This window comes from Trachypithecus francoisi, unplaced genomic scaffold (genome assembly GCF_009764315.1).
Source record: "Trachypithecus francoisi isolate TF-2019V2 unplaced genomic scaffold, Tfra_2.0 Lachesis_group0, whole genome shotgun sequence".
In the NCBI taxonomy this organism is placed as follows: Eukaryota; Metazoa; Chordata; class Mammalia; order Primates; family Cercopithecidae; genus Trachypithecus; species Trachypithecus francoisi.
In genome coordinates this window covers 143079867-143105773 of record NW_022681453.1, presented here as the reverse complement: position 1 = coordinate 143105773, position 25907 = coordinate 143079867, and the positions used below count along the sequence as shown (strand labels likewise).

The following is a 25907-nucleotide window of genomic DNA, read 5'->3' as shown; positions in this document are numbered from 1 at the left end:
GTCTGGGAGCTCCCATGGTAAGAGTTCACTTCCCCTTTAAACTTTAACTGGCAGGAAGGTTATGTTGGTTTTGAGTCATCAAATCAACAGGATCTTACGCAGCAGATGGTTATGAAGGCTATGGAGCAATGAGGGAAAAGGCATATGATATATCTGTAAGTGGAAAAAGCAGGGCATAAAAGCAAACATACACTGTGAAGACAACCAGGCAAAAACGTCTATGCAGGTACAGCATATGTTTTTGGGGGTTCTTTTTGGTATTGAATTATAGGTGATTTTCTTCTCCCATATATATTTTTTGACAATGTGACTATATTGACTTGGTGATGTATAAAGTATCAAAACAAGAAACTTCATGAGTAATTTCCTACTAATAAGTGAACTCTGGCTAAGAAGATTTAGAGGCTGGGCATTGTGGCTCGCACTTGTAATTCCAGCACTTTGGGAGGCCAAGGCGGGAGGATCACTTGAGCCCAGGAGTTTGAGACCAATCTGGGCAACATAGTGGGACTCCATCTCTACAAAAATTAATTTAAAAAAAATTAGCCAGGGGACTAAAGGGACTGAGGTGGGAGTGATCATCACTTGAGCCCATGAGGCAGAGGTTGCGGTGAGCTGTAATCGTAACACTGCACTCCAGCCTGAGTGACAGAGTGAGGCTTTGTCTCCAAAAAAAAATAAAATTTAGGAACAAGAGGCTTTATATGCCATCCAATACAGTAGCCACAAGCTGCAGGTGGCTACTAAAATAAATTTAAACTTTAATTAATTAAAATGAAATAAAATGGAAAATGCAGTTCCTTAGTCACACTAGCCACATTTCAAGTGCTCAAGAGACCCACGTGGCCAGTAGCTGCTGTGTTGGATGGTGTAGGTCTATAGGTCAGAGAGAGGCCAGAGGACTGAAGTCCACAAGAAGGTCACGTGGGCTGGTGGTGAGGCCCACTGCAGGGCCACAGCTAACTTCCCAGCTAACTTCATCACATCCCCCAGGATGCTCCCCCTGCACACACAGATCTCAGAAACCGGGATCTCTGCAGGCAGAGCCAGAGGTCGGCACCGCAAAAGGCTCCTTGTGATGGTGACTGACTGATGCACAGTGAGGGTGAAGGACATGGATGTGGTGGCAAGCATATACGCAGTGGCCACGTGCCCCTGGGCACGAACCCACTTCCCCACTCACCAGCTGGGCAACCGCTCTGAGTCCCCATGACCTCTTGTGTAAGATGAGTGTGGCTGGAAGGCAAGCAAGGGACACAAGAAGACAGCCATGTGCAGCTTGTGTCTACTGTATTGGACTGCATATGAAGAGTCTAGTTCCTAAATCTTTTGTTTTGTTTTGTTTTGAGACAGAGTCTCACTCTGTCACTCAGTCTGGAGTGCGGTGGCACGATCATGGCTCACTGCAATAAATGCAATAAATGCTCCACAGACAGCAGCTTGCATTACACTGACTTACAGGCATGGATCCACTGATGGGCAACTATGAGTGCAAACAAAACTGTCAGTGAAAGGAGGAGAGAGGAGGAAAAGGAAAGGGAAGGAGAAGGAAGCTGAAGAGGCCAGAGCCAGGGGCAGAAATGTAAGAGAACAGCTGAGAGACACATGAAGAAGGGATACTCTGAGTGAGATGAGAGGGCCACGGAAACCTGGGGAGTGCCTACGATGCCAGAATACAGTCAGACCTGGGTAAAAGAGTTTACTCCCTAACCCAGAACTCTGGCTCTGAGATGAGGCACTGTGGTGCAACATCTTCCTGCTAATTACGATGTGACGCTCCTGTCGTATCGGAGCTGCTCTTCATTCTCCACTTAGACTTGAGAAGACAGATGACACCCTGGGCACCACCAAGTATCACCCTTGGTCTGGGACTACCACGGGGGAAAGGTGCAGACTTCCAACAAAAACCAGACATGTGCAATATCAGGAGCTTACGATGGAGACATGGCAACATAAGGTACAGGTTACACCAAAGTTAACCTCTACAATATGCTGCAAAACCCTCAGACTCTGTTCAGACGATAGGAACAAAGGAGTCTGATGGTCTCCCCTGTCAGGGACTTCCTGGCCTCTGACTGAACCAGCAGAGTCTGACCTGAGAAACCAGGTTTGGCCCCAACTCCAGTGCACTAGCAGAACTAGGCTTGCGGGAGACAGACACAAGAGACCCTTTGATAACCAAAGCAAGTGGCCCCTCCACTCTCTTCTGACCCCTGAGGCCCTCTGGCTAGCTCCAGCCTATTTTGGTTGCTTCCTGATCTTTCCCATGCCCACTGATTTCCTTTAGCATCTGCCCACTCTTCCTTTCTCACGTTCTTGATCTTCAGCTTTTTCCTTAGGTCCTGCTGACTCATTCAGCTCATACGGAACTGCTGAAAATGATGAGAAATATTGGGATAATTCAACAGCTCAGAAATTCGGGGATCAAAGCCCTTAGTCCATTTCTCTACTTTGGGTGCATCCCACTGTTGAATTCTAGCCCCCCATTCCCAGCCCCAGGCCACTCCTGCACTCACAACTCAAGGGTGGCCAAAAACCCAGTCTCTGTTGTCACACAACCCCAGGGCAGCTGCTGAACCTGAAAAGGCAAGGCAAGGCCCCATGGCTAGAGCCCGGCTCCTGTCTTTGGCAAATACTCTCTCAATTTAATACAGTGGATAACAGCGAGAGCTGTGGATCCATGGGTCTTGGGTCCAAGTGCTGACCACACCACTTAACAGTGACGTAACCAGCCACAAGCTAAACTTCCCAAGCCTCAATCTGTACATCTTAAGTTAAGAGTAATAATAATAACGAACGCTGAACTCACTGAATTGTTACAGGATTTAGTGAGCCGCCATGGGCGGAGGAGGGCTGCGTGGTGTCAGGCCCACAGTAAGCTAGAAAGCTTACCTATAAATTATCTATAAATACCACGGTGACTGTTTCACAGAAGCAGACCTGCATGAATTAAACGAAGACCTCCCTAGTTCAGGCTTAACTAATTCAAAATGTGGAAGCATTTTCAGGGGCTGAGTTGATGAGGTCATTTACAAAGTCAACAAAAAAGGGGAAGGATTTCAAATGCAGTATTTAGACTGTAAGAAAAACAAAATAGCTGACAAGAACCCTCCAGTTCAGAGGGGTGAGTCAATCACCAAGCACTTATTCATTTGCTAAGAACTTCTGTTCCACAACACTAGGCTTGGTCCTAATTGTTTTATCTATCTCAAGTAACAAAATGGCATTTTGTGAGTGTTCTAGATGCAGGCTTTTTACTAAGAAAGGCTTTCTTCCAACTGGGTCTCAACAAGTGAGATTTTACTATAAATCCCATCCGCAATCTTCAACAGGCATGGACATTAGGTCTTTGGAAGGTGAAATGAGCAATGGTATATACTCTTAGTTTTGCTTTTTCTCCCCACTAAGGCATGGCTGGCAGGTCACAGTGCATCTTGTACCCAGGAATATAAACAGTAGGTTACACCACTGCAATTCATTCTGGCCTTGACTTACACATCCCAGCACTATCCCAAGTGGACCCTGTCTGGCCCTCTGCAGCCTTCCACTGGGCTCGGGCCTGCACTGGGCATAATTTCTGTCAGCTGTGGGACTGGCTGCTTCCCAACTTCCATCCCCAAGGTAGGCACCCCCATGCTCCATGGGCTTCTGGCAGGGAGAGTGTATTTACCTAGTCCATCATTTTCCATCTTATATCATCGAAAAACTAATAGGAATCATGACAATGACATGGCAAGCAGGTTTCACCTGACTGTAGGATGCAATTTGTTTAGTCTATGAAATGAATGTCTTACTTTTAAACCTTAGTCTGCCTGGAGTGAGGACACAGGACCTTGCCTACTTCTCCCTCATGGACCATTCTTTTTTTTTTTTTGAGACAGAGTCTCACTCTGTCGCCCAGGATGGAGCACAGTGGCGCAATCTTGGCTCACTGCAAACTCCGCCTTCCGGGTTCAAGTGATTTTCCTGCCTCAGCCTCCCAAATAGCTAGGATTACAGGCACGTGCCACCACACCTGGTTAATTTTTGTATTTTTAGTAGAGATGGGGTTTTGCCATGTTACCCAAGCTGGTGTCAAACTCCTGACCTCAAGTGATCTACCTGCCTCAGCCTCCCAAAGTGCTGGGATTACAGGCTGAGCCACCACGCCTGGCCTCACAGACTATTCTTGAAGGTGCCAAGAAGTCCACTCAACCCCACATGTCAGCACATTGTTCCTCCTCTCACATTGCTGCTTCTGAGGCACAGGTGGGCACCAGCCTCCCTCAGACAGGCCACTTGACATGTAAGTGGACACAGCTGCCAACAAAGGCCACGCCTGCCCTCTCCAAGGACCTCCCTCCCACTCCAGGGTGTGCCAACAGCTTCCTGAGAGCATCCAGAGCCAGTGGGGGGCATGGCTGCCTGGGGTGGACAGAGCCTGAGAGGGGAGGAGGGAGACCCACAGCACTCATCTCTACGGCAACCAAACATTCCCAGCCCAAGGAGCACAGCAAGAAAGAAGGGAACTTGAACAAACCACACAAACGCCCACACCAAAACCTGATGCTTACTGCTAGCGCGAACACCAAGGAAACAATCCCACAGAGGGAAGGAAAGATGCTGCACGAAGATGCTGGCTGGGGCTGTGTGTAACAACCCACAAGCCAGCCATTAACGGTGGCACGACTCAGTCGATCACCAAGTAACTTAAAATTACTATTATGAACTATGACATGATGTTAAATTAAAAAGGATATAATACTGTTTATATACTATGATCACAACACTAAAACGTGTGTATAAATTTGGAGAAAAACTGGCAAGGAAAACATAAAAGTGACAGTAGCTGAGCTACAATGCTAACATAACAGGTTTCTGTCTTTAAAATTTTATTTGCAGCAGCCAGATGTGGTGGCTCATGCCTATAATCCCAGCACTTTGGGAGGCCAAGACAGACAGACTGCTTGAGCCCAGGAGTTCAAGACCAGCCTGGGCAACATAGCAAGACCCTGTCTCTACAAAACATAATAAAAAATAGCCGAACATGGTGGTGCATGTCTGTAATCCCAGCTACTCAGGAGGCTGAGGTAGAAGGATTGCCTGAGCCCAGGAGTTCAAGTCTGCAGTGAGCTGTGATCACACCACTGCACTTCAGCTTGTACAATGGAGCAAGACTCTGTCTTAAAATAAAATAAAATAAAATAAAATAAAATAAAATAAAATTGTTCTCACAGCTTTCCCCATTGCTGCTTCTTATCAGCAGATGGGGAAATGTGCATATCCATGTAAGGGAACCTGCCTCGGTGCCTGGGAGAACCTGCACATAGCCATGTATGCAAAGGTTTGCCTGGATCTTGGTGGAACACCTTGTAGGCTTCCAGAACACAAAAGGATGCATGGCTCTCTCTCATTCACCTCCCTATTCCCCAGGAGCCTGTCACCAGACAGTGTCTTATCTCTAATGAGGTATGGGAATTTCTGCCTGCCCCTCAGAACAGAGCTGTGGGCTCTGAGACCACTTAGCTGCAGTCTAAAATTGCTTCTCAAAATCCCACTTGTGTGGCAGGCATCCGCCTCTTTTGCTTCAGTGTCATCCTCTGCAGTGTATGGGACAAGGACCCAGGAAGAGGGTACCTTTGACATATTCTTTGTGTTGCCTATGTAAGTAATAAACAGCCTGCCGGGCGCGGTGGCTCAAGCCTGTAATCCCAGCACTTTGGGAGGCCGAGACGGGCAGATCACAAGGTCAGGAGATCAAGACCATTCCGGCTAACCCGGTGAAACCCCGTCTCTACTAAAAAAATACAAAAAACTAGCCGGGCGTGGTGGCAGGCGCCTGTAGTCCCAGCTACTCGGGAGGCTGAGGCAGGAGAATGGCGTAAACCTGGGAGGCGGAGCTTGCAGTGAGCTGAGATCCGGCCACTGCACTCCAGCCTGGGCGACAGAGCGAGACTCCGTCTCAAAAAAAAAAAAAAAAAAGTAATAAACAGCCTGAAGTAACAGAGACTTGTTGTATCTTTACCAAACTAGTCAGGCCCTGGACTTGCCCTGTAATGTGTGTGAGCTTAACAGTATCCCAACACTATGTTTTAATGCAGTATCAATGGACCTCAAGAAGTATGTGTGTATACCAACAGATATCTCCATATGCCATATGTTATATATAAAAATATAAAATATAAATTAAATAAATATAAAATCTGGCTTTACATACTAAATATAGTGTTTTAAACTAGATTTTCATAAATGAAATGGGAAAATAGAAAAGATACATATACAAATATGTTCAGAAATATATACAGTAAGCAGACTCTATCAATAAACAAAATAAGATAAAGAACAAAGAAAATACACTTCTTTTTGCTTGACTAGGTGGAATTAATCAGAGGAGGGAGAACCAGAAAAACAGGGAAGTACAGGTGAGCACAGATTCAAGAGGCCTGGATTCCGTGCCAGCTCCATAGCCAGGTTTTTGACCTTGAGAAATTCTCTTTCCCTGTCTGCCCCCATTTTCTCTTCTAAGAAGGAGGGGATGCTCTAGATGCACCCAGACCCCCAGCTGTGCCGTCTCCATGGTGCTGAGGCTCACAGAGACACACTCAGGACCTGCAGGGCTGAGACACATGAGCTCCCAGGTGCCTCTTCCGCTGAAAGCTGAGGTAAAGGGCAGCAATCTGGTAACTGAAAAAAGGCAAGCTGCTGAGACACATGCCCAGTCTCCAACATTCCAACTGTTCTTTGGAACTGGAGAGGAAGTGGGACATTCACACAGCAGGAGGGTGTGCAGCCCCAGGGCAAACAGCAATGCCCCTGTACTCACATTTTGACAAAATCCGAATCCTCATTCCTTCAGCAACTCTGTTCTAGGGCCTGGTTTGCTGACAATGGATCCACAGAGAGTATGGTTCATCGTTTATGTAATAACACCAACAAAGGTCGGACATGGTGGCTTGCACTTGTAATTCCAGCACTTTGGGAGGCCGAGGCAGGCAGATCACCTGAGGTCAGGAGTTCAAGACCAGCCTGGTCAACAAGGTGAAACCCTGTCTCTATGAAAAATACAAAAATTAGCCAGGCCTGGTGGTGCATGCCTGTAGCTCCAGCTACTTAGGAGGCTGAGAGGCAGGAGAATCGCTTGAACCCAGGAGGCAGAGGTTGCAGTGAGCCGAGATCACGCCACTGCACTCCAGCCTGGGCAACAGAGTGAGATCTGTCTTAAAAACAAACAAACAGAACAAAACAAAACAAAACAAGAAAGCAGAGTGCACCAAATTCAGAAGAAGTCTCTTCCTGCTAAGGAAACAGGGAAGGCTTCCTGGAAGAGGAGGCATTTGAGCTGAGTCATAAGACTGGACAGATAAACATATTAAGTGAATGGGGAGAGGCTGTTCTAGAGAACAATGTGATCAGAGGCATGGAAGTGAAAAAGAGAAATTCAGTTTGACTGGAATAGGAAGCAGGAAGTGATAAGACAGGGACAAGACCACAAAGGCCTTCAATGCTAGACCAATCAAAAACCAAACCGGATCTGTCTTCCTTAAGTGTCTGTGCTTGTCACAATTTGAAGAAAGAGAAACTCACTCCATTAAGAAATAGACAGTCACACAAGCAGCCATGGGTGGAACCCACAGACTCATCTGTAATGGGTTGAATGTCTACGTCCCCCTAAAATTCCTATGTTAAAATCCTAACCTCTGGCCGGGCACGGTGGCTCATGCCCGTAATCCCAGCACTTTGGGAAGCCAAGGCGGGTGGATTATCTGAGGTCAGGACTTCGAGACCAGCCTGACCAACGTGGAGAAATTCCATCTCTACTAAATACACAAAAATTAGCCCGGCATGGTGGCGCATGGCTGTAATCCCAGCTACTTAGGAGGGTGAGGCAGGAGAATCGTTTGAACCTGGGAGGCGGAGGTTGTGGTGAGCCGAGACCGCACCATTGCACTCCAGCCTGGGCAATAAAAGCGAAACTCCATCTCAAAAAAAAAAAAAAAAAAGTCCTAACCTCCAAGGTGATGAGATTAGGGGGTAGGGCCTTTGGGAGGTGATTCTCATGAGGTAGATCCCTCAAGGAATGGGATTAGTGCCCTTATAAAGGAGATCCCAGAGAGCTCCCTTCCACTGTATGAGTACCCAGGAAGCAGGCCCTTAACTGACACCTCATCTGCCAGCACCTTGATCTTGGACTTTCCAGCCTCTAGAACTGTGAGAAATACATTTCTATCATTTATAAGCCAACCAGTGTATGGTACTTTGTTATAACAGTCCAAACAGACTAAGATGCTCATCAACTGGTTTTCCCTCACCAACAGCTTCCCTAATTCAAATGGTAATTGCTTGAGGTGGAAAACAGCCTCTCCTTAATATTTATTTTCTTTTTCCTGAAAAATAGAGCAAGTATTGAGAAACGTTGCAGGAGTCAAAGGTCAAACATAAACTGTAAAGGAAGATCTGATACAAGCAGCCAAGAAACAAGAAAAAATGCTCAAGGGCCAGGTGTGGTGGCTCATGCCAGTAATCCCAGCCCTGTGGGAGGCTGAGGTGGGAGGATCACTGGAAGTCAGGAGCTCGAGACCAGCCTGGGCAATACAGCGAGACCTCTGTCTCTACAAAAATTTTAAAACATTAATTGGGCATGGTGGCACATGCCTGCAGTCCCAGCTACTCAGAAGCTAAGGCAGAAGGGTTGCTTGAGCTCAGGAGTTCAAGGCTGTAGTGCACTACAATTACATCATTGCACTCCAGCCTGGATGACAGAGTGAGACTCCATCTCAAAACAAAACAAACCTCCACATCATCAATGATCAAAGAAATGCAAATCAAAACCACAAAATGGCCATTACTAAAAAGTTAAAAAGTAGATGTTGGCAAGGTTATAGAGAAAAGGCAATGCTTATACACAGTTGGTGGGAGTGTAAATTAGTTCAGTCACTGTGGAAAGCAGTTTGGAGATTTCTCAAAGAACTAAAAATAGAGCTACCATTTGACCCAGCAATCCCATTACTGGATATATATGCAAAGAAAAGTAAATCTTCTACCAAAGATACCTGCACTCGTATGTTTATCACCACACTATTCACAATAGCAAAGACATGGAATCAACCTAGGTGCCCATCAGCAGTGGACTAAACAGAGAAAATGTGGTACATATACACCATGGAATACTACACAGACATAAAAAAGAATGACATCATGTCCTTTGCAGCAACATAGAAACACAAGAAACAGAAAACCAAATATTGCATGTTCTCACTTAGAAGTCGGAGCTAAACTTTGGATACACACAGACAAAAAGATGGGAACAATAGACAGTGGAGACTCAAAAGGAGGGAAGAAGAGGAGCGGGGAAAGGGCTGAAAAACTTTCTACTGGGTACTATGTTCACTGTCTGGGTGACAGGACCAATAGAAGCTCAAACTTCAGATTCACACAATATACCCTTGTAACAAACCTGCACCTCCTGAATCTAAAACTAAAATTAAAATGTAACTAACTAACTAAATAAATAAAAGAGGGCCTAAACACAACTCCCATACAGATAAAATACAAACATGTGTCCAAGGCTTTATTTAACTCATCAATAATAAATGAACCAATTAGTGGTATAATTGGGAGAATTCAAAGAACTATAGACCATCAGGAATGTTGAAATCAATTTTGCTTAATAGATTGCAAAACTGGTCAGTCTCCACAGGGCAACAGTCATCAACTGCACCTCCACCGGACAGTCTGCATTGCTATAGACAAGAATCGTGTTTGTTACCATTAATATTCTACAACTTACAGAGTGCAACATAGCTCAGACATGGAAAGGCCCATAGACCCAGAGAATTCGATAACCAAACCACTCCTAGATTTCCACTGCAGACATTCACTAGGCTTTTTGATTCACCTCAAAGTCTTTCCCTACATAGGTGAACACTGAACAATGGGTAAACCATAAATTCTCAGGCATGTGTTCCAGGGGAAATTGCAGTGAGGACTGAAGCATGAGGTTCAGAACTCAGGCATCTGCCTGGACCATGAAGGCTCAGCAAGTTAGGAGGCAACTGGTTAACCATGTGCACTGGTTAACTTTATACTGAGAATTAGGATCTCTGGCTGTGAACAAGTTCTTCCCCTTCCCTTCTCCAGGAGGATCCAAAATGAGGAGTCCCAAACTAATGGTGGTCAGCCCTGACCACACCCTGGAAGAATCCGAGAAACTGTGAAAAAATACACTTGCCCCTCTTGGGTGGACGAGGTGGCTCACGCCTGTAATCCCAGCACTTTGGGAGGCTGAGGAGGGTAGATCACAAGGTCAAGAGATCAAGACCATCCTGGCCAACATGGTGAAACCCTGTCTCTACTAAAAATACAAAAGTTAGCTGGGCATGGTGGCGCACACCTGTAGACCCAGCTACTTGGGAGGCTGAAGCAGGAGAATCGCTTGAACCCAGGAGGCGGAGGTTGTAGTGAGCCGAGATTGCACCACTGCACTCCAGCCTGGCAACAGACGGAGACTCCATCTCAAAAAAAAAAAAAAAACCACACACTTGCCCCACTCTAGGAATTCCAAGGGTGATGCCCTGGCCCCACCCTTGATTAGCAGAATCAGAGCTAAATCCTAATCTGATAGGATTAGCTAGGAATCTCGATAATCTGATTCTGCTAATCAAGGGTGGGGCCAGGGCATCACTGGGTTTTAAAGTCTCCACAGGTGACTCTAATGAGCAGCAGGATTGCAAACCACGAGGCCAGATGGTAAGAAAGACCCCTTTGTCCCTGACACCCTGTGACTCTGCTGTAACGTTCCCTTTTAGTTGAGAGCTGCTAGCCTCAGGATAGGACTGAGAATATAAGCAGGACATTTTCTAAAAATACTCCTCAAAAATAATACTTGATAGAGACCAGAAAACAAGCACAATCCATAACTTGGTCAGACTTGGCAAGCATGCAATGTGTTAGAATCTTCCACAGGGAGCTGTTGCCATCCATTCAATCCAGACTCCTGATGGGCTGCCTGAATTATAATGCACGTACTGGAGTATAAAGATGCCCACAGGTGTGTGCTAGGTAGGCACCAGCACACGGGTGGCGTGCACACACACCTCATGCTCATATAGCAGCCTCCAAATCAAAGATGAGGTGAGGGAGTTGGTTACAGAGTAATAAAGGACTCCCCCCACCTCACACTGGGGTAGCTGACTGACTCATCACTTTTGGTTGGCTGGTCCCCACAGTGGGGGAGAGAACTGACACACAGGGTAGACATGGTGAATCCCAGCACTTCCTCCCAAATCTTCTGAAACCTCTTCTTACGTATTTCAAACCTGATGTGATTAGGGATAACTCTGAACTCCTTCAACTTATCACCAGAATCACAGGCAATCTTTGGTATTGTGTGAAGTCACCGTGCCCTGATCGGCCTCTGCTGGTGGTAAGAAATCCTGCTGTAAAAGACATTGTCTGGCTTTTCTGTGGGGCCGAGGAGGGCCATGGACCAACTGTCTCCGGAAAGATGATCTTCTCTCTCCTCCCTTTCTCAGTCCCCATGTTCCTTACCCATCCCCCACACACCCGACACCCACACCCACACTTACTGCAAGCTGCACAGGTGAAGCATGTGTCATGGTAGAGGTTCCCCATGGCCTGGCAGGCCTGGCCAGCCCCAAACACCCCTTTGCTGCATTTCACACAGGCTCCTGCAAGGACAAGAGAAACATCAGTGAGTCAGGAGGGAACCAATGTAAACTGAGTCATAAAAAAGCCAATGAACAAAGCATAATACCATCCCTCCCCATGGCCAGCCCACCACCAAATCCAGTGGATGACTCATTTGAAGTGTCTTTCTCTCCCTCTCCCTCTGTCACTCTTCTAACTGCAGAAAACAGCTACCAGGCTGGACTTTCCGTCCCACTTTTCCTGCTCCACTGTTATGCTAATGTTCAGAATACCTGGGCTTGGTCAACTCCCTCCCTCACCTGACCCAAAGCTTTCGAAGGTTCCCACTGTTGTTAAGACAGTTCAGAAAGATTGCACCATCACTATAATACGCCAAGCATGCAGGCTGGGCAATTTCTTTTTTTCTTCTTCTTCTTCTTTTGAGACGGGGGTTCTCGGTATGTTGCCCAGACTGGTCTCGAACTCCTAGGCTCAAGCGCTCCTCCCGCCTCAGCCTCCCAAAGTGCTAGGATTACAGGTGTGAGCCACCATGCATGGCCAGACAATTCTAACTAAATTATTTCCTTTATTTTTCAGTGGGAACCACCAACTAGGATTTAGTAACTTCAAGTTTTACAAAAAGTATATAACACCCCAAGCCCCGGGTTTGTCACACTGCAAGCAAGTGCTCTTCCCTGCCCTTCCACTGGCAGTTCCTCACCCCCTAACAAGTCCCACAGGGTCTTAGCCCAGCCTTTGCTGATGAGCCCCTACCTAGTACATTCTACTCCTGCCCTTCTATTCACTCAAGTCCTGAGGCTTTCATCTCAGCCTGCTCCACGATTCCTTCCTCAGCCTCTTCAGCTCTCTGACTCCGGGGGCAACATGATGAATCAGAAATGTAAAGAGCCAGCCAGGTGTGGTGGCTCATGCCTATAATCCCAGTGCTTTGGGAGACCAGAGCAGGAGGATTGCTTGAGGCCAGGGTCAACACCAGCCTGGGCAACACAGGGATATCATCCATCAAAAAGAAGGGAAAGGGAGGGGGGAAGGGGAAGGGGGAAGGGGAGGGGGGGAAGGGGAAGGGGAAGGGGAAGGGGGAAGGGGGGAAGGGGGGAGGGGGAGGGGGAAGGGGAAGGGGGAGGGGGGAGGGGGGAGGGGGAAGGGGGGGGGGGGGGAGGGGGGAGGGGGAGGGGGGGAAGGGGAAGGGGGGAGGGGGAAGGGAAGGGGGGAGGGGGAAGGGGGAAGGGGGAGGGGGGAAGGGGAAGGGGGGAGGGGGGAGGGGGGAGGGGGGAGGGGGGAGGGGGAGGGGGAAGGGGGAAGGGAAGGGGGAAGGGAAGGGGAAGGGGAAGGGGGGAGGGGGGAAGGGGAAGGGGGGAGGGGGAAGGGGAAGGGGGGAGGGGGAAGGGAAGGGGACGGGGAAGGGGGGAAGGGGGGAGGGGCAGGGGAAGGGGAAGAGGGGGGGGAAGGGGGAAGGGGAAGGGGAAGGGGGAAGGGGGGAAGGGGAGGAAGGGGGGGAAGGGGAAGGGGAAGGGGGAAGGGGGGAAGGGGGGAAGGGGAAGGGGAAGGGGGAAGGGGGGAAGGGGAGGGGGAAGGGGAAGGGGGGAAGGGGAGGGGGGAAGGGGAAGGGGGGAAGGGGACGGGGGGAAGGGGACGGGGGGAAGGGGACGGGGGGAGGGGACGGGGAAGGGGGGAAGGGGAAGGGGGAAGGGGGGAAGGGGGAAGGGGAAGGGGGAAGGGGGAAGGGGGGAAGGGGGGGAAGGGGGAAGGGGGAGGGGGAAGGGGGAAGGGGGGAAGGGGGAAGGGGGAAGGGGGAAGGGGGGAAGGGGGGAAGGGGAAGGGGGGAAGGGGGAAGGGGGAAGGGGGGAAGGGGGAAGGGGGAAGGGGGAAGGGGAAGGGGGGAAGGGGGGAAGGGGGGAAGGGGAAGGGGGAAGGGGGGAAGGGGAAGGGGGAGATCATCCATCAAAAAGAAGGGAGGGGAAGAAGGGGGGAAGGGGAAGGGGGAAGGGGAAGGGGGAAGGGGAAGGAGGACGGGGAAGGGAAGGGGGAAGGGAACTTTTTTTGAGACAGAGTCTCACTCTGTCACCCAGGCTGGAGGGCAGTGGTACAATCTCAGCTCACTGCAACCTCCACCTCCCAGGTTCAAGTGATTCTCCTGCCTCGGCCTTCCAAGTAGCTGGGACTACAGGCGTGCACAACCAAGCCCAGCTAATTTCTGTATTTTCTTTTTTTTTTGAGATGGAGATTCGCTCTGTTGCCCAGGATGGAGTGCAGTGGCGCCATCTCGGCTCACTGCAAGCTCCGCCTCCCGGGTTCATGCCACTCTCCTGCCTCAGCCTCCCGAGTAGTTGGGACTACAGGTGCCCGCCACCACGCCCGGCTAATTTTTTTGTATTTTCAGTAGAGACGGGGTTTCACCGTGCTAGCCAGGATGGTCTCGATCTCTTGACCTCGTGATCCGCCCGCCTCGGCCTCCCAAAGTGCTGGGACTACGGGTGTGAGCCACCGCGTCTGGCCAATTTTTGTATTTTCAGTAGAGATGGGGTTTCACCATGTTGGCCAGGCTCGTCTCTAACTACTGACCTCAGGTGATCTGCCTGCCTCAGCCTCCCAAAGTGCTGGGATGACAGGCATGAGCTACCGCGCCTGGCCTGAAAAAACAAATTTAAAGAGCCAGGTTCTGAGCTTGAGCCTCCCACCTACCCGTGACTCCTGTAGTTTGAGTTAATGGTGATCAGCTCTCTGGGTGTCCATTTCTTAATTAGGAAATAGAGGTTTGTTCCATCTGCCCTGCACGCTCCCAGGAGCAGCAATTAAAAGGGTTGCTTTGTAAACCAAAAAGTTCTAAAGAGTTAATCTGCCTCAACTACAAAGTGCTTATTGGGACACCTGGTCTAGAACAGCTCCACAATTTACCAGCTATGTGACGAGGGCAGACTAATTAAACTCCGACATTGGGCTAGAAAATGGGGACAACAGTGGTCCCCTCGTAGGGTTACTGTGAGAGAATATGTGCAAAGTACTTAGTGCAGGGCCCCATACTTGGGAAATGCTCAATTAACAGGCAAATCAAAGGATGACAATCATGTTACTGCCTCCTGCGAAAAGTGCCTTCAGCTTACAAAGAGCTGTCTAAGAAGTTCTGGGCCTCTCAGGATCTCACAAGGGCTCTGTGAATAGGCTGGAGGTTTCTCAGGCTAGGCAAGCCCAGAACCCCTTCAGCAGCAGCCCAGGCTCCGGGCCCGTCCACATCAAGGAGGCTCTGGAGTCTCCCTTCCAAAGAACTCCTCCATTACAGTCAAATGAAAGACAGCACAATTATGTAAACAATGCACAAGATGAAAAAAGATTCACGGAGGAATATATTAAAATATAAACAGTGGTTGTTTTACATTGTAAAACTGTAGCTGGCCTTATTTCTTTATATTTCCTGTAGTTTTTTATAAGACAGCAGGCATTACTTTACAGATTTTAAAAGGTCATCTCAAAAAAGTGTTTGAATATGTTCAGGTATACTATATAATGTTAAAATTTTTGAAAAATCTACTTTACAGACTTTATAACTATAAATTGCTCCCCCTAGCACCCAGCAAGGTAGCCAGCTGGCATCCTTTGGTCAGGAGGAGCTCATGCATCCTTTTCTAACTCTGGCTCTAATCTGTCAGGCTATTCTCAGGCTGCAAATCCCCAGCCTTCTGCCCACAGGGTAGAAAGCCCTGTGTTTCAGAGTTCATATCATTTTAAATTGATAAACTGCATCACCATCAAAGGAAGTCCAAGCTAACACATCCTTCATGAAATTCCCCCACACCAACAGGTTTAAGGAGAAAGCCCCTCTGCCAACATCAGGAAGCAGGGTGAAGCAGTGTGTAGGAAACAGACAAGAAATTGACCATTGGAGAAATTCATTTAGAGAAAGCTCAAGAGAGCACAAGTATTGGTTATCTGCAGTTCTTCTTCTGTTTCAATATTTTATTATAAAAATGTTCAAACATACAGAAAAGTTGAAAGAATTATACAGAGAATATCCATATACTCACCATCCCAATTCTGTAATTAATGTTTTGCTATCCATTCCTCAATCAATCCAACAATCCATCCCATTCTTGATGCAGTTCAAAGTTGCAGGCAGCAACTTCACCCCAAACACTTCAGCCTCCCCATCATTAACTAGAGTTCATTATTTATTTGCTTAGGCTTATTTTTTCCAGGTAAAATTCACAAACAGACATGAAAAGCATAAGTCTACCATTCAATGAGTTTTGACAAATGATCTATGTAAAGCAAACCCAAATCAAGATATAGAATATTTCCAACACCCCCAAAAAGTTCCTGCATGCCTCCTCCCTTCCATCTTCTCTTTAATGGCTATGAAATGTATGTGTGTGTGCCTGTGGAGGGGGAGGTGGCGGGCGGATGAGATTACTGCACAGCTGGCATTTCTGTACCTTGCAAGCAGCAAAGTCAACAGGGAGCCCCCATCACTATGAAACGAAAGCATCAAGTAATTCAGAGGCATCAGCATTGCTTTCTGTCTAACGATTTGTATATACAACTTAGGTACCTTAGCCTCTCAAGGTAGAAAATACAGTTCTGGGCAAACTGCATTCTTTTGCTGGTACACATGGAGCTGTGGGGCCCACTTGGCAGCAAGGCATAAACACAACAGGGTTCAGGCATTACCACTCATTTTTAAGGCTCCTTTAAGCAGGCTCGTCACTCTGGAAAGCAGTGGTGTTCATGGCTGCTGCTAGGGGCCCGTGGACAGTGGCCACTGGACCAGGCCAGGCCAAATGGGGCCTCTAGTATTTGGGATGGGGCAAACGTGGAAGTGATGGTGGTGGCATCCACTGGGCACAGCACCTACCATGCTGTGGTGAGCTGCTAGTTACCTGGGCATTTGCCTGCCTCTCCTAGTGACTTGCAATTGCCTTCAGAGTAAGGGCCACATCTTAATTGTGGCCTCCATAAGTGCTCAAGGAAACAAGTGTGAGTTGAATCAGATTCCACATAGCTCCCTGCACAGTCCTTTCCTCCTTCCTCCTTACCTGGCACCCACTTCCTTGTATCTTGGGCACACGTGTCTATTCCCCCACAAGCACTTCAGACCAAGGCCCAGGTCTTACTCATCTCTGAACACCCCCAGCCACAGACAAAGTGCACTTAGTATCCCCTCAGCAGACCTTAAACAGAGAAATGGATTCTTTTTTTTTTTTTTTTTTTTTTGAGACGGAGTCTCGCTCTGTCGCCGGGCTGGAGTGCAGTGGCCGGATCTCAGCTCACTGCAAGCTCCGCCTCCCGGGTTCCCGCCATTCTCCCGCCTCAGCCTCCGAGTAGCTGGGACTACAGGCGCCCGCCACCGCACCCGGCTAGTTTTTGTATTTTTAGTAGAGACGGGGTTTCACCGTGTTAGCCAGGATGGTCTCGATCTCCTGACCTTGTGATCCGCCTGTCTCGGCCTCCCAAAGTGCTGGGATTACAGGCTTGAGCCACCGCGCCCAGCCGAGAAATGGATTCTATGGATATCTATTGGGAACTGGCTATGACATAATTCAAATGTGATGATGGGGGAGAAATCTTTCTGAAAAATGCTGAATATCAGGCCATGGCAAAATGTCTAAGTATGAGTTGTTTAGTAGTGCCGAGATTCACTTCCAGATTACCCATCGTAAGTCCCCCGGTGGAATTGACCCTCAGCCTTTACAATGAGCAAGAAAAGCTAGTTTGTCAGGCATCAACCAAAGCAGGCTACAACTCGATGTCAGGCATCAACTCGAAGCAGGCTACATGTAATGTTAAAGCAGTGCACTCGTGAATACAATTCTGCTCACAAACATGGTGTAAAACCACTCCCAAATGCTGTGGCCTCTTTGTTTAACCCACTGTAAAACGGTGGCTACAAAGAGCAGAGGGGCACAGGGACTCAGCAGCTTAGCATGGCATGCCCACGCTTTCCACCACCCACATTATGAGCACATGAAGAGGACCGTCCTGCAAGACAGCTCACCAAAAAGAAAAGGTGAAATGAATTGCATGTGTCAGTGCAATGCTGCTGGCCCAGACTGCAGAAGCGAATGCATCTTATTAGGGTTTGGGGAATGAAATCCAGCACCCTCTCCTACCCCCGTCCATAAGATGCTGGCAGGACGGTCAGCATCTTCACATGGATGCTCTGACAACAGCCAGGGCCTCCCTGGACTTCCTGCCACTTTATCTCTCAACGGCAGGGCTTCCTCCCCTCTCTCTGCACCCTGCTCAGCTACACTCTCTTCTGGTTTCCTCTCTCTGAGGCCTGTGACCCTCTGCCTTCAGCTGTCCCTCACTTTCTGTTCCTGCAGCTGAGTCCTTCGGGCTGCTGACATCCTCTCTCTCCACCGTGACCACGTAGCACAGATACAAAATGAGGAAGGAAGCCACCTGTGTTCGAAATCATGGGTCGCAGAGTGAGGAAGACTCCACAAGAAGCCAAGTAGGTAGGAAAAGATTTCATCCTTGTGGCTAAATGGATCTAAAAGTACTTCCTAGACACAAAAAGTAGGGAAAACAATAAACTGAATTTTACATTCTACGAAATCATGTGTCTACTACGGGCCAGACCCTAGACTTAGTTTTTTTTGTTGTTGTTGAGACGGAGTCTCACTCTGTCACCAGGCTGGAGTGCAGTACATCAGTATGAACTTACATTTTATTCTTTGGATTTATTATTATTATTATTTGAGACAGCCTAGCTCTGTCACCCAGGCTGAAGCGCAGCGTGCGATCTCGGCTCCCTGCAACATCGGCCTCCTGGTTTTAAGCTATTCTCCTGCCTCAGTCACCTGAGTAGCTGGGATTACAGGTGTGCACCACCATGCCTGACTAATTTTTGTATTTTTAGTAGAGACGGGGTTTCTCCATGTTGGCCAGGCTGGTCTGGAACTCCTGACCTCAGGTGATCTGCCCGCCTCAGCCTCCCAAAGTGCTGGGATTACAGGCGTGAGCCACCGCACCTAGCCAGACTTGGGGATTTCAACCAGTGAAGGGACTGCTGCCATCTCCTGTCTAAAACCCAAGTTCCAGAAAGGTCCTGTCACTTGCTGAAGGCTGCACAGTGGGCAGGTTTGAGAGAGGGAATCAGAGCCCCAGTTCCAACTCAAAGGTTTCATTATGACTATCTGGTTGGCAGCTGTGGCTATTCCTGCCACACATGCCCCCCGACTCCCATAATGAGGGGAGCTCCTTCCTCACCCCGCAACACACCACCTGCTCAGGGATTCAGACCCCAGACCAGCCCTGCCCCCAATCTCCTACTACCCACCCTGGCCCACCTCCCATTCTACCTTGTCCCTCACACACACGACCATCTTTCTGCCTGGGACCTCAATCACAAGGCCTCTCCCTGGGGGGCGACCCGCAGCTCCTCTTGCCCCCGCAGGTACGTGCCTTCTGATTGCCCTTCAGGAAACCGTTCGTTGCCCCCACAAACACTTCCCTCTCACTCATTTGGAGCCAGCCCCTCTCCAGACGCTGGCTACGGGGTGGGGAGCAGGGTGACTGCACTATGGCCCTGCCCTTGTAGAAACCAGACCCTGCCACCGCTGGTGGTGAGCTGCCCAATCTCATCTGTGCGTTCACTAAGTGGTCCGGGCTGAGGAGAGGCTCAGGCTCAACAAGAAGAAAAAGAGTAGGCTCTTAGCCTCCCTTGGCTTTGCCAGGGCCCCCCATGCCACAGGATTTTAAAGAAATGCCCCACAGAGGAAAGAAAAAATATCATCACATGTTACTATAACAACCAAGCTCAAAAATCAGAAGGGAAGTGAGAGGAGTAAGGAATACACTTTTAGGAGCAGAGAGGAAGGGATGGGCATTTTCCCCTGCCATTAGACTTACTGCCCCTTTAGCCCATTCTCCAAATTGTAGCCCAAGCGATCTTCTTATAAAACAGCTTTAATGAAATGTAAGTAGCATATAAAAAGCTGTACCTATTTAAAGGGTGCAATTTGGTACCAAAATGGGAAAAGTTCCCTTGCCCCCTCACAGGGTGTGCAATGGGAGTGTGGCTCGCTTCTTCAGTGTCCCACTGCTCAAACCTCTAGGGGAGCATACAGGCTCTCTTCTGACTGCCCCAGCCAAACTCCGCCTCGTTCTGCCAGTTGATGGCCTGCTGATGTGGTACTGTCTGTCAGTGTGCTCCCGGCGTCCTCTCGCCATCTAGTCGCTTGTATCTTCTTCCGCTGATGTGTTCCTCTCACTGTCCAGCAGCTTCTGTCTTGCTAGGGTCTCAGGTTTTTATAGGCCCAGGATAGGAGCAAGGAAGGCTGGGGTGGTCTTGGAAAATGTAATATTTGGGTGTGAAGGCAGAAGTGCCTGTCCTCACCTAGGTCCCTGGTGGTAGAGCCCTAGCCAGGGACCATGCCCTCCTCTACCCAGCACTTCCCTTCCCTGCTTCCATATCAGTATGTTGTGACATTTCTTTTTTTTTTTTGATGGAGTCTTGCTTTGTCACCCAGGCTGGAGTGCAGTGGTGTGATCTCGGCTCACTGTAACCTCTGCCTCCCAGGTTCAAGCGATTCTCCTGCTTCAGCCTCCTGAGTAGCTGGGATTACAGGCACGTGCCACCACGCCTCGCTAATTTTTGTATTTTTCGTAGAGACAGGGTTTCACCATGTTGGTCAGGCTAGTCTTGAACTCCTGACTTCGTGATCTGCCCGCCTCAGCCCCAGAAAGTGCTGGGATTACAGGCGTGAGTCACCGTGCCTAGCCCCAGGTTGTGACATATCTATACACCTGTAAAATCATTACCACAATCAAGACAATTATCAAATCCACTGCCCCAGAGATTCCCCATGTCCTTGTGCCTTTTGCAATCCCTCTCCTCTTCCTCTTCCTCTCCCCAGGCAACCACTGATCTGCTTTCTGTCATCATAGATTAGCTTGTATTTTCTAGTTTATATAAATGGGATCTGGAGTATGTACTTTATCTGGTTTATGTACTTTATCTGGTTTCCTTCACTCAATATAAATTGAGATTCACACATGTTGTTACATGTAGCAGGAGCTCATTCCTCTTTATTGCCACGTGGTATTCCACCACATGGATGTATTAGTTTGTTTATCCATTTGCTTGTTGATGCACATGAGTTGTTTCCAGTTTGAGGCTATTACAAATAAAGATGCCATCAACATTTGTGTACAAGCATTTGTAATGGACATACATTTGCATTTCTCTTGAGTAAAGGCCTAGGAGTGAAATGGCTGGGTCTCATGGTAGGTGGATGATTAACTGTTTAGGAAATTGACAAACTGCTTTCTGAAGAAGTTATATCATTTACATTCCCACCAGCAGTTCATTAGAGTTCCAAATTCTCCACATCCTTGCCAACACTTGGCATGAATAGTCTTTTAAATGTTATCCATTCTGTTGCAATAGGTTATACAGTAGCATCTCATTGTAGTTTTAATCTGTACCTCTCTAGTAACTGATGTTGTGTGTGAGTATCTTTTCATGTGCTTATTTGTCATCCTTTTCTTCTTTAGTGAGGTGCCCAAATCTTTTGCCTATTTTTTTTCTTATTGTTATGAGAACTCCTTATATATTCTGGATACAAGTTCTTTATCAGATATTACTTCACAAAAGTTTTGCTAGAGTCCTACAAACTAGCTGCCTTGGTCCCCGTAGACTCTCAGCTCCTTTTCAACTCAGGGAGTCCACCAGGTTCTGCTTCTCTTCTCCCTCCCTGTGCCAAGGCCTGGAAATTCTCTCAAGGCAATAAGCTGGGGCTGTCACCGGGCTCACCTCATTTGCTTCCTGTCTCTCAAGAATCACCTTCTTGATTTCTTGATGTCCAGTGTCTGAAAACCTTGGTTCATATATTCTTTTTTTTTTTTTTTTTTTGAGACAGGGTCTCGCTCTGTCACCCAGGCTGGAGTGCAGTGGCACCATCTTGGCTCACTGCAAGCTCTGCCTCCCAGGTTCAAGTGATTCTCCTGCCTCAGCCTCCTGAGTAGCTGGGACTACAGGCATGCGACACCATGCCTGGCTAATTTTGTATTTTCAGTAGAGATGGGGCTTCGCCATGTTGGTCAGGCTGGTATCGAACTCTTGACCTCAAGTGATCCACCCACCTCGGTCACCCAAAGTGCTAGGATTACAGGCATGAGCTACCATGCCCGGCCTATTTTTTGTTTTGTTTTGTTTTAGGCAGGAGGTTCATCCAGTCCCTCATGCTCCATCCTTAGAATGGGCGTTTTCCTTTTTTATTTTATAAAAAAGAGATGGGTTCTTGCTATGTTGACCAAGTTGGTCTTGAACTCCTGGCTTCAATTGATCCTCCCATCTTGGCCTCCCAAAGTGCTGGGATTACAGGCATGAGCCACCACGTCCAGCCCAGAATGGGCATTTATTAAACATCACAGTGCTGGACAGTTTATATGTGTTTCTTCATTTAACAACAATTCTATAAAACATCATCTTTTTATACATGAAGAAACTGAAGTTCAAAGATTAAATCTAATGTGCAAAGTCAGGCTGACTTATCTGTGTCCTTTCCAGTCCACCCCACTGCACTTATAAGAGGGGCTAAGGGAGTACGGGGGAAGAAAACGTCCAGGAGTTCTGCTTATCCCCAAAACTTAGTATCTTCATGGTTTGGGGGCACCAGCGAATCCCCAAATCCCAGCTCAGTGATGGGAGCATAGCTCCTTCTTGGCTGTAGCTAGGAGATGAAGGCCAAGCCCACCCCTACGCACACAGAAATGTGGCCCTTGGAACCCTGGGCATGGAGCAGCCCCAGAAGAAGGTGTTTGTGTGCCCAGGGCCTCTGCTTCAGGGACACCAAAGGAGCTGGGGGAGCACGGTGGATTTCTGAAGATCATTAATAGTCAATAGGCCAATAGACTTCAGTGGGAATTATTATTTTAAAAAAATGACATTATTATTTTGGCCTATTTCTTCTGGTATTTTTTCAATGAATTTACTTTTATATATATATATTTTTTTTTTTTTTTTTGAGCAGTTTTAGGTTCACAGCAAAACTGAGCAAAAGGTACAGAGAATTTCCATATATCCCCTTCCCCACACATGCACAGCCCCCCTCCCTATCAACAGCCCCCACCAGAGTGGTACACTTGTCACAACTGAGGAACCTACATGGACACATCATTATCACCCAAAGTCCACGGTTCATGTGTGGGTTCACTCTGGGTGTTGTACATTCTATGGGTGTGGACAAGTGTATGGCATGTATCTACTATTACAGTAGCAAACAGACCAATTTCACCGCCCTAAAAATCCACTATGCTCCACTTATTCATCCTTTCCTTCCAAAAACCCCTGGCAACCATTAATCCTTTTATTTTCTCCAAAGTTTTGCCTTTTCCAGAATGTTGTATCTTTGGAATCATACACTATGCAGTCTTTTAGATTGGCTTCTCTCACTTACTAACATGCATTTACGGTTTCTCCATGTCTGTTCATGGCTCAATAGCTCATTTCTTCTTAGTGCTGAATAATATGCCATTGTCTGGATATACAACCATTTATTGATACAGTCATCTACTGAAGGACATCTTGCCAAGTTTTGTCAATTATGAAAAAGCTTCTATAAACATCCGTGTCCAGGTTTTTGTGTGGACGTAAGTTTTCAACTCATTTGGGTAAATACCAAGGACTGTGACTGCTGGATTATACAACAAGAATATGTTCAGTTTTATAAGAAGCTGCCAAACTGTCTTCCAAAATGACTATACAAGATTCTTTTAAAAATCATAATCTTCTCACAGGAAAGGGCAAAAACAAGGGACAGTTTCCTGTTTTAAAAGACGTGCAGCAGGAGGCAATGATCCACCAAGGATTACTCAAACATTTCTCCCGCCTCTCTTTTGTGGCTTATGGTTTTATAACAGGTAGGGTTAGCAGTATATGTCTCCTCATACTGGTCAAACAAATAAGCTTGCTGAGCCAAATAAGGCAGGGCAGGGCTCTGACTGTATATTTTAGTATCCCTATGACTTAATCCGTTTTGTGCTGCTATAATGGAATACCTGAGGCTGGGTAATTTACAAAGAGCAGAGATTTATTTCTTACAGTTCTAGAGGCTGGGAAGTCCAAGGATGAAGAGCCCGTATCTGCCAAGGGCCTTCTTACTGCATCATGGAAGGGCGAAAGCACGTGCAAGAGAGAGCAGGGAAGGGAGATAAATCCATCCTTTTACCAGGAACCTGCTCCAGAGATAACATCATTAATCCATTCACAAGTGCAGAGCCTTCATGACCTAATCACCTCTTAAAGTTCCCACCTCTCAACACTGTTGCCTTGGGGATTCAGTTTCCAACACCTGAACTTTGGGAGGCACATTCAAACCCTGAAGGATCCCAAACAGGAAATGCTGAGTGCCTCACACACAGTAGAAGCCAAATAAGCACTGAACACATTCAAAAACCAGAGTCAGCGGGACGGTGTTCTAGGGAAGTGAAGGCACAGAGACAGGAAAGGCAGAGGCACATACACAACCATGATCCATGCTTATTTGGCATGTACTGGGTGTGAGGCACTCAGCATTTCTTGTTTGTTTAGGCTCCATATTAAGGGCATTGGTGAGCTATATAAACCAGGCTGACCTAACTTTCTCTGCACACAACAGTGGTTCTCAGACGGTTTAAATGGGTAGAAACTTTTCTTTTAAAAAGTATCAATGGAACCTCAACTATATGCAACACACGTAAGAGAAACCACTATGGTTTAGTGTGGGACAGAGCCCACTCTGCCTCCTCGGCTGTCCTGGCCCCCGGCAGTGGTTCCAGGAAGATTATTTGAAAACCATTAACACACAGCACAACTGATGAACTACAGATACAAACCTGCCTGGGCAGTGTTCCATGTGAAATAAGCTACTCTGAATTGGTATTAAATCATCTTCTGCACACCCAAAGCCAAAAAGCAATTTGAACTTTGGGGGACACCTACTCTACTCCCCCAGCAAAGATAGGATTTACAAAAAAAAAAAAAAAGGAAGATAGCAGAGCATCCTTAGCAAGACAGTTGGCTAGAAGAGAATTCCTGCCTCCTTCCTGCCCACAGCCAGGCTGAGGACACAGCCAACCAGGGTGATGACCAAATCGGCATCTCCTGTTATGATGGAAAGGTTTTAAACAAAAAGGCTTCACCAGGCTAGCCAACGAATGTGGCCCTGCTCCCACCCCCGTCTCACATCTTGACTTCGTACTGTGCCACCTCCCTCTCAGTGAAGAAGGGAGGCCTCCCAGAGCAGGGCCCCCACCACACCACCAGACATCATGCAAGATCACACAGCCATGGACCACCTACTGTGTGCTGAAAGGGGTTGGGGCAAGGGTCAGGGCATCCAGTCAGGGTCTGCAGGAATGCTAGAAGGATCTGCCTGGAACATAATGTTATGAGTTATCTCAAACACAGCTTGAGCAAGGCTCTTTCTTCGCCAAAGGTTGCTGCCTGTGCACCTGGACAGCTCTGGGCATCAGCAGGTTCTGAAGAGGAGCCAAGTCCTTGGGACAGAGGTAGACCAATGATCACAGCAGCAGTCTTCCCCCGGCCACTCTAAAAGCTCACACAAGATCTCCAGGGGTGGCTGCTGCTTGGCTCCTGACTAACACGCATATCACATTCCCACTTCTCAAGTCTAGCTGTACAGAATCGATGTGCGAATGCCCAACACTACCTCCAGAGACAGGGTCCCATTTTGGGGGTAAGGCCAAAGCTCTCCAGCTGATTCTAGTGCGCAGCCAGGGACGAGAACCACAGATGTAGATAACACAACACCCTGCACCCTACCTGGCATCCTGGACATCCCCTGCCTCTGCCCTCTCCCCCCCACACTCTGTAGTTCTCACATCAATGGGTAAAGCCATCACCAAGCCACAAAGGAAGTATTTAAGACCACTCTGGGCTATGGGGTCATTGCGCCAGCCTACTTTCTTCACTCCGAACTTGCCATTAAAACACACATGGTCTCAAAACCAGCGACGGCCTTACTTCATCACAGTGGGAAAGGAAGTTTCTAATGCAATTTCCCAATCACGGTGAGCTTGGGCTCGCCCCGCCAGACTGCCTGGAGGTGGACTTTTGCCCAAGGACACTACTATTCCCTGGCCTAAATGATTCCTGGCCTCCACTCTACAGGGAAACAAGGAGCTCAAAGTACCCCTGAGCAAGTCCTGCACCCCACTCCCAACTCCTACATGAAGCTCTCCTCCAGCCATTGCCAGGGCAGCCCAGCCTGCAGCCTCTGGTTATACCCTTCTCTCTGGTCTTCCTTTTTCCTCACAAG

General features: G+C 47.9%; 1 protein-coding gene across 2 annotated transcripts in view; it reads right to left on the bottom strand.

Annotated features, from left to right (window-relative positions):
- Window positions 1-25907, bottom strand: part of LIMD1 (LIM domains containing 1) — a 93620-nt gene that overhangs the window by 39300 nt on the left and 28413 nt on the right. The window contains exon 2 of one of the 2 annotated variants that reach the window (XM_033212321.1): window positions 11565-11666. In XM_033212321.1, the coding sequence (XP_033068212.1) occupies window positions 11565-11666 (102 nt within the window). Of the gene's footprint in view, window positions 1-6802; window positions 7035-11564; window positions 11667-25907 lie in introns of those variants that run through there. The other variant, XM_033212322.1, reaches the window with a different exon arrangement.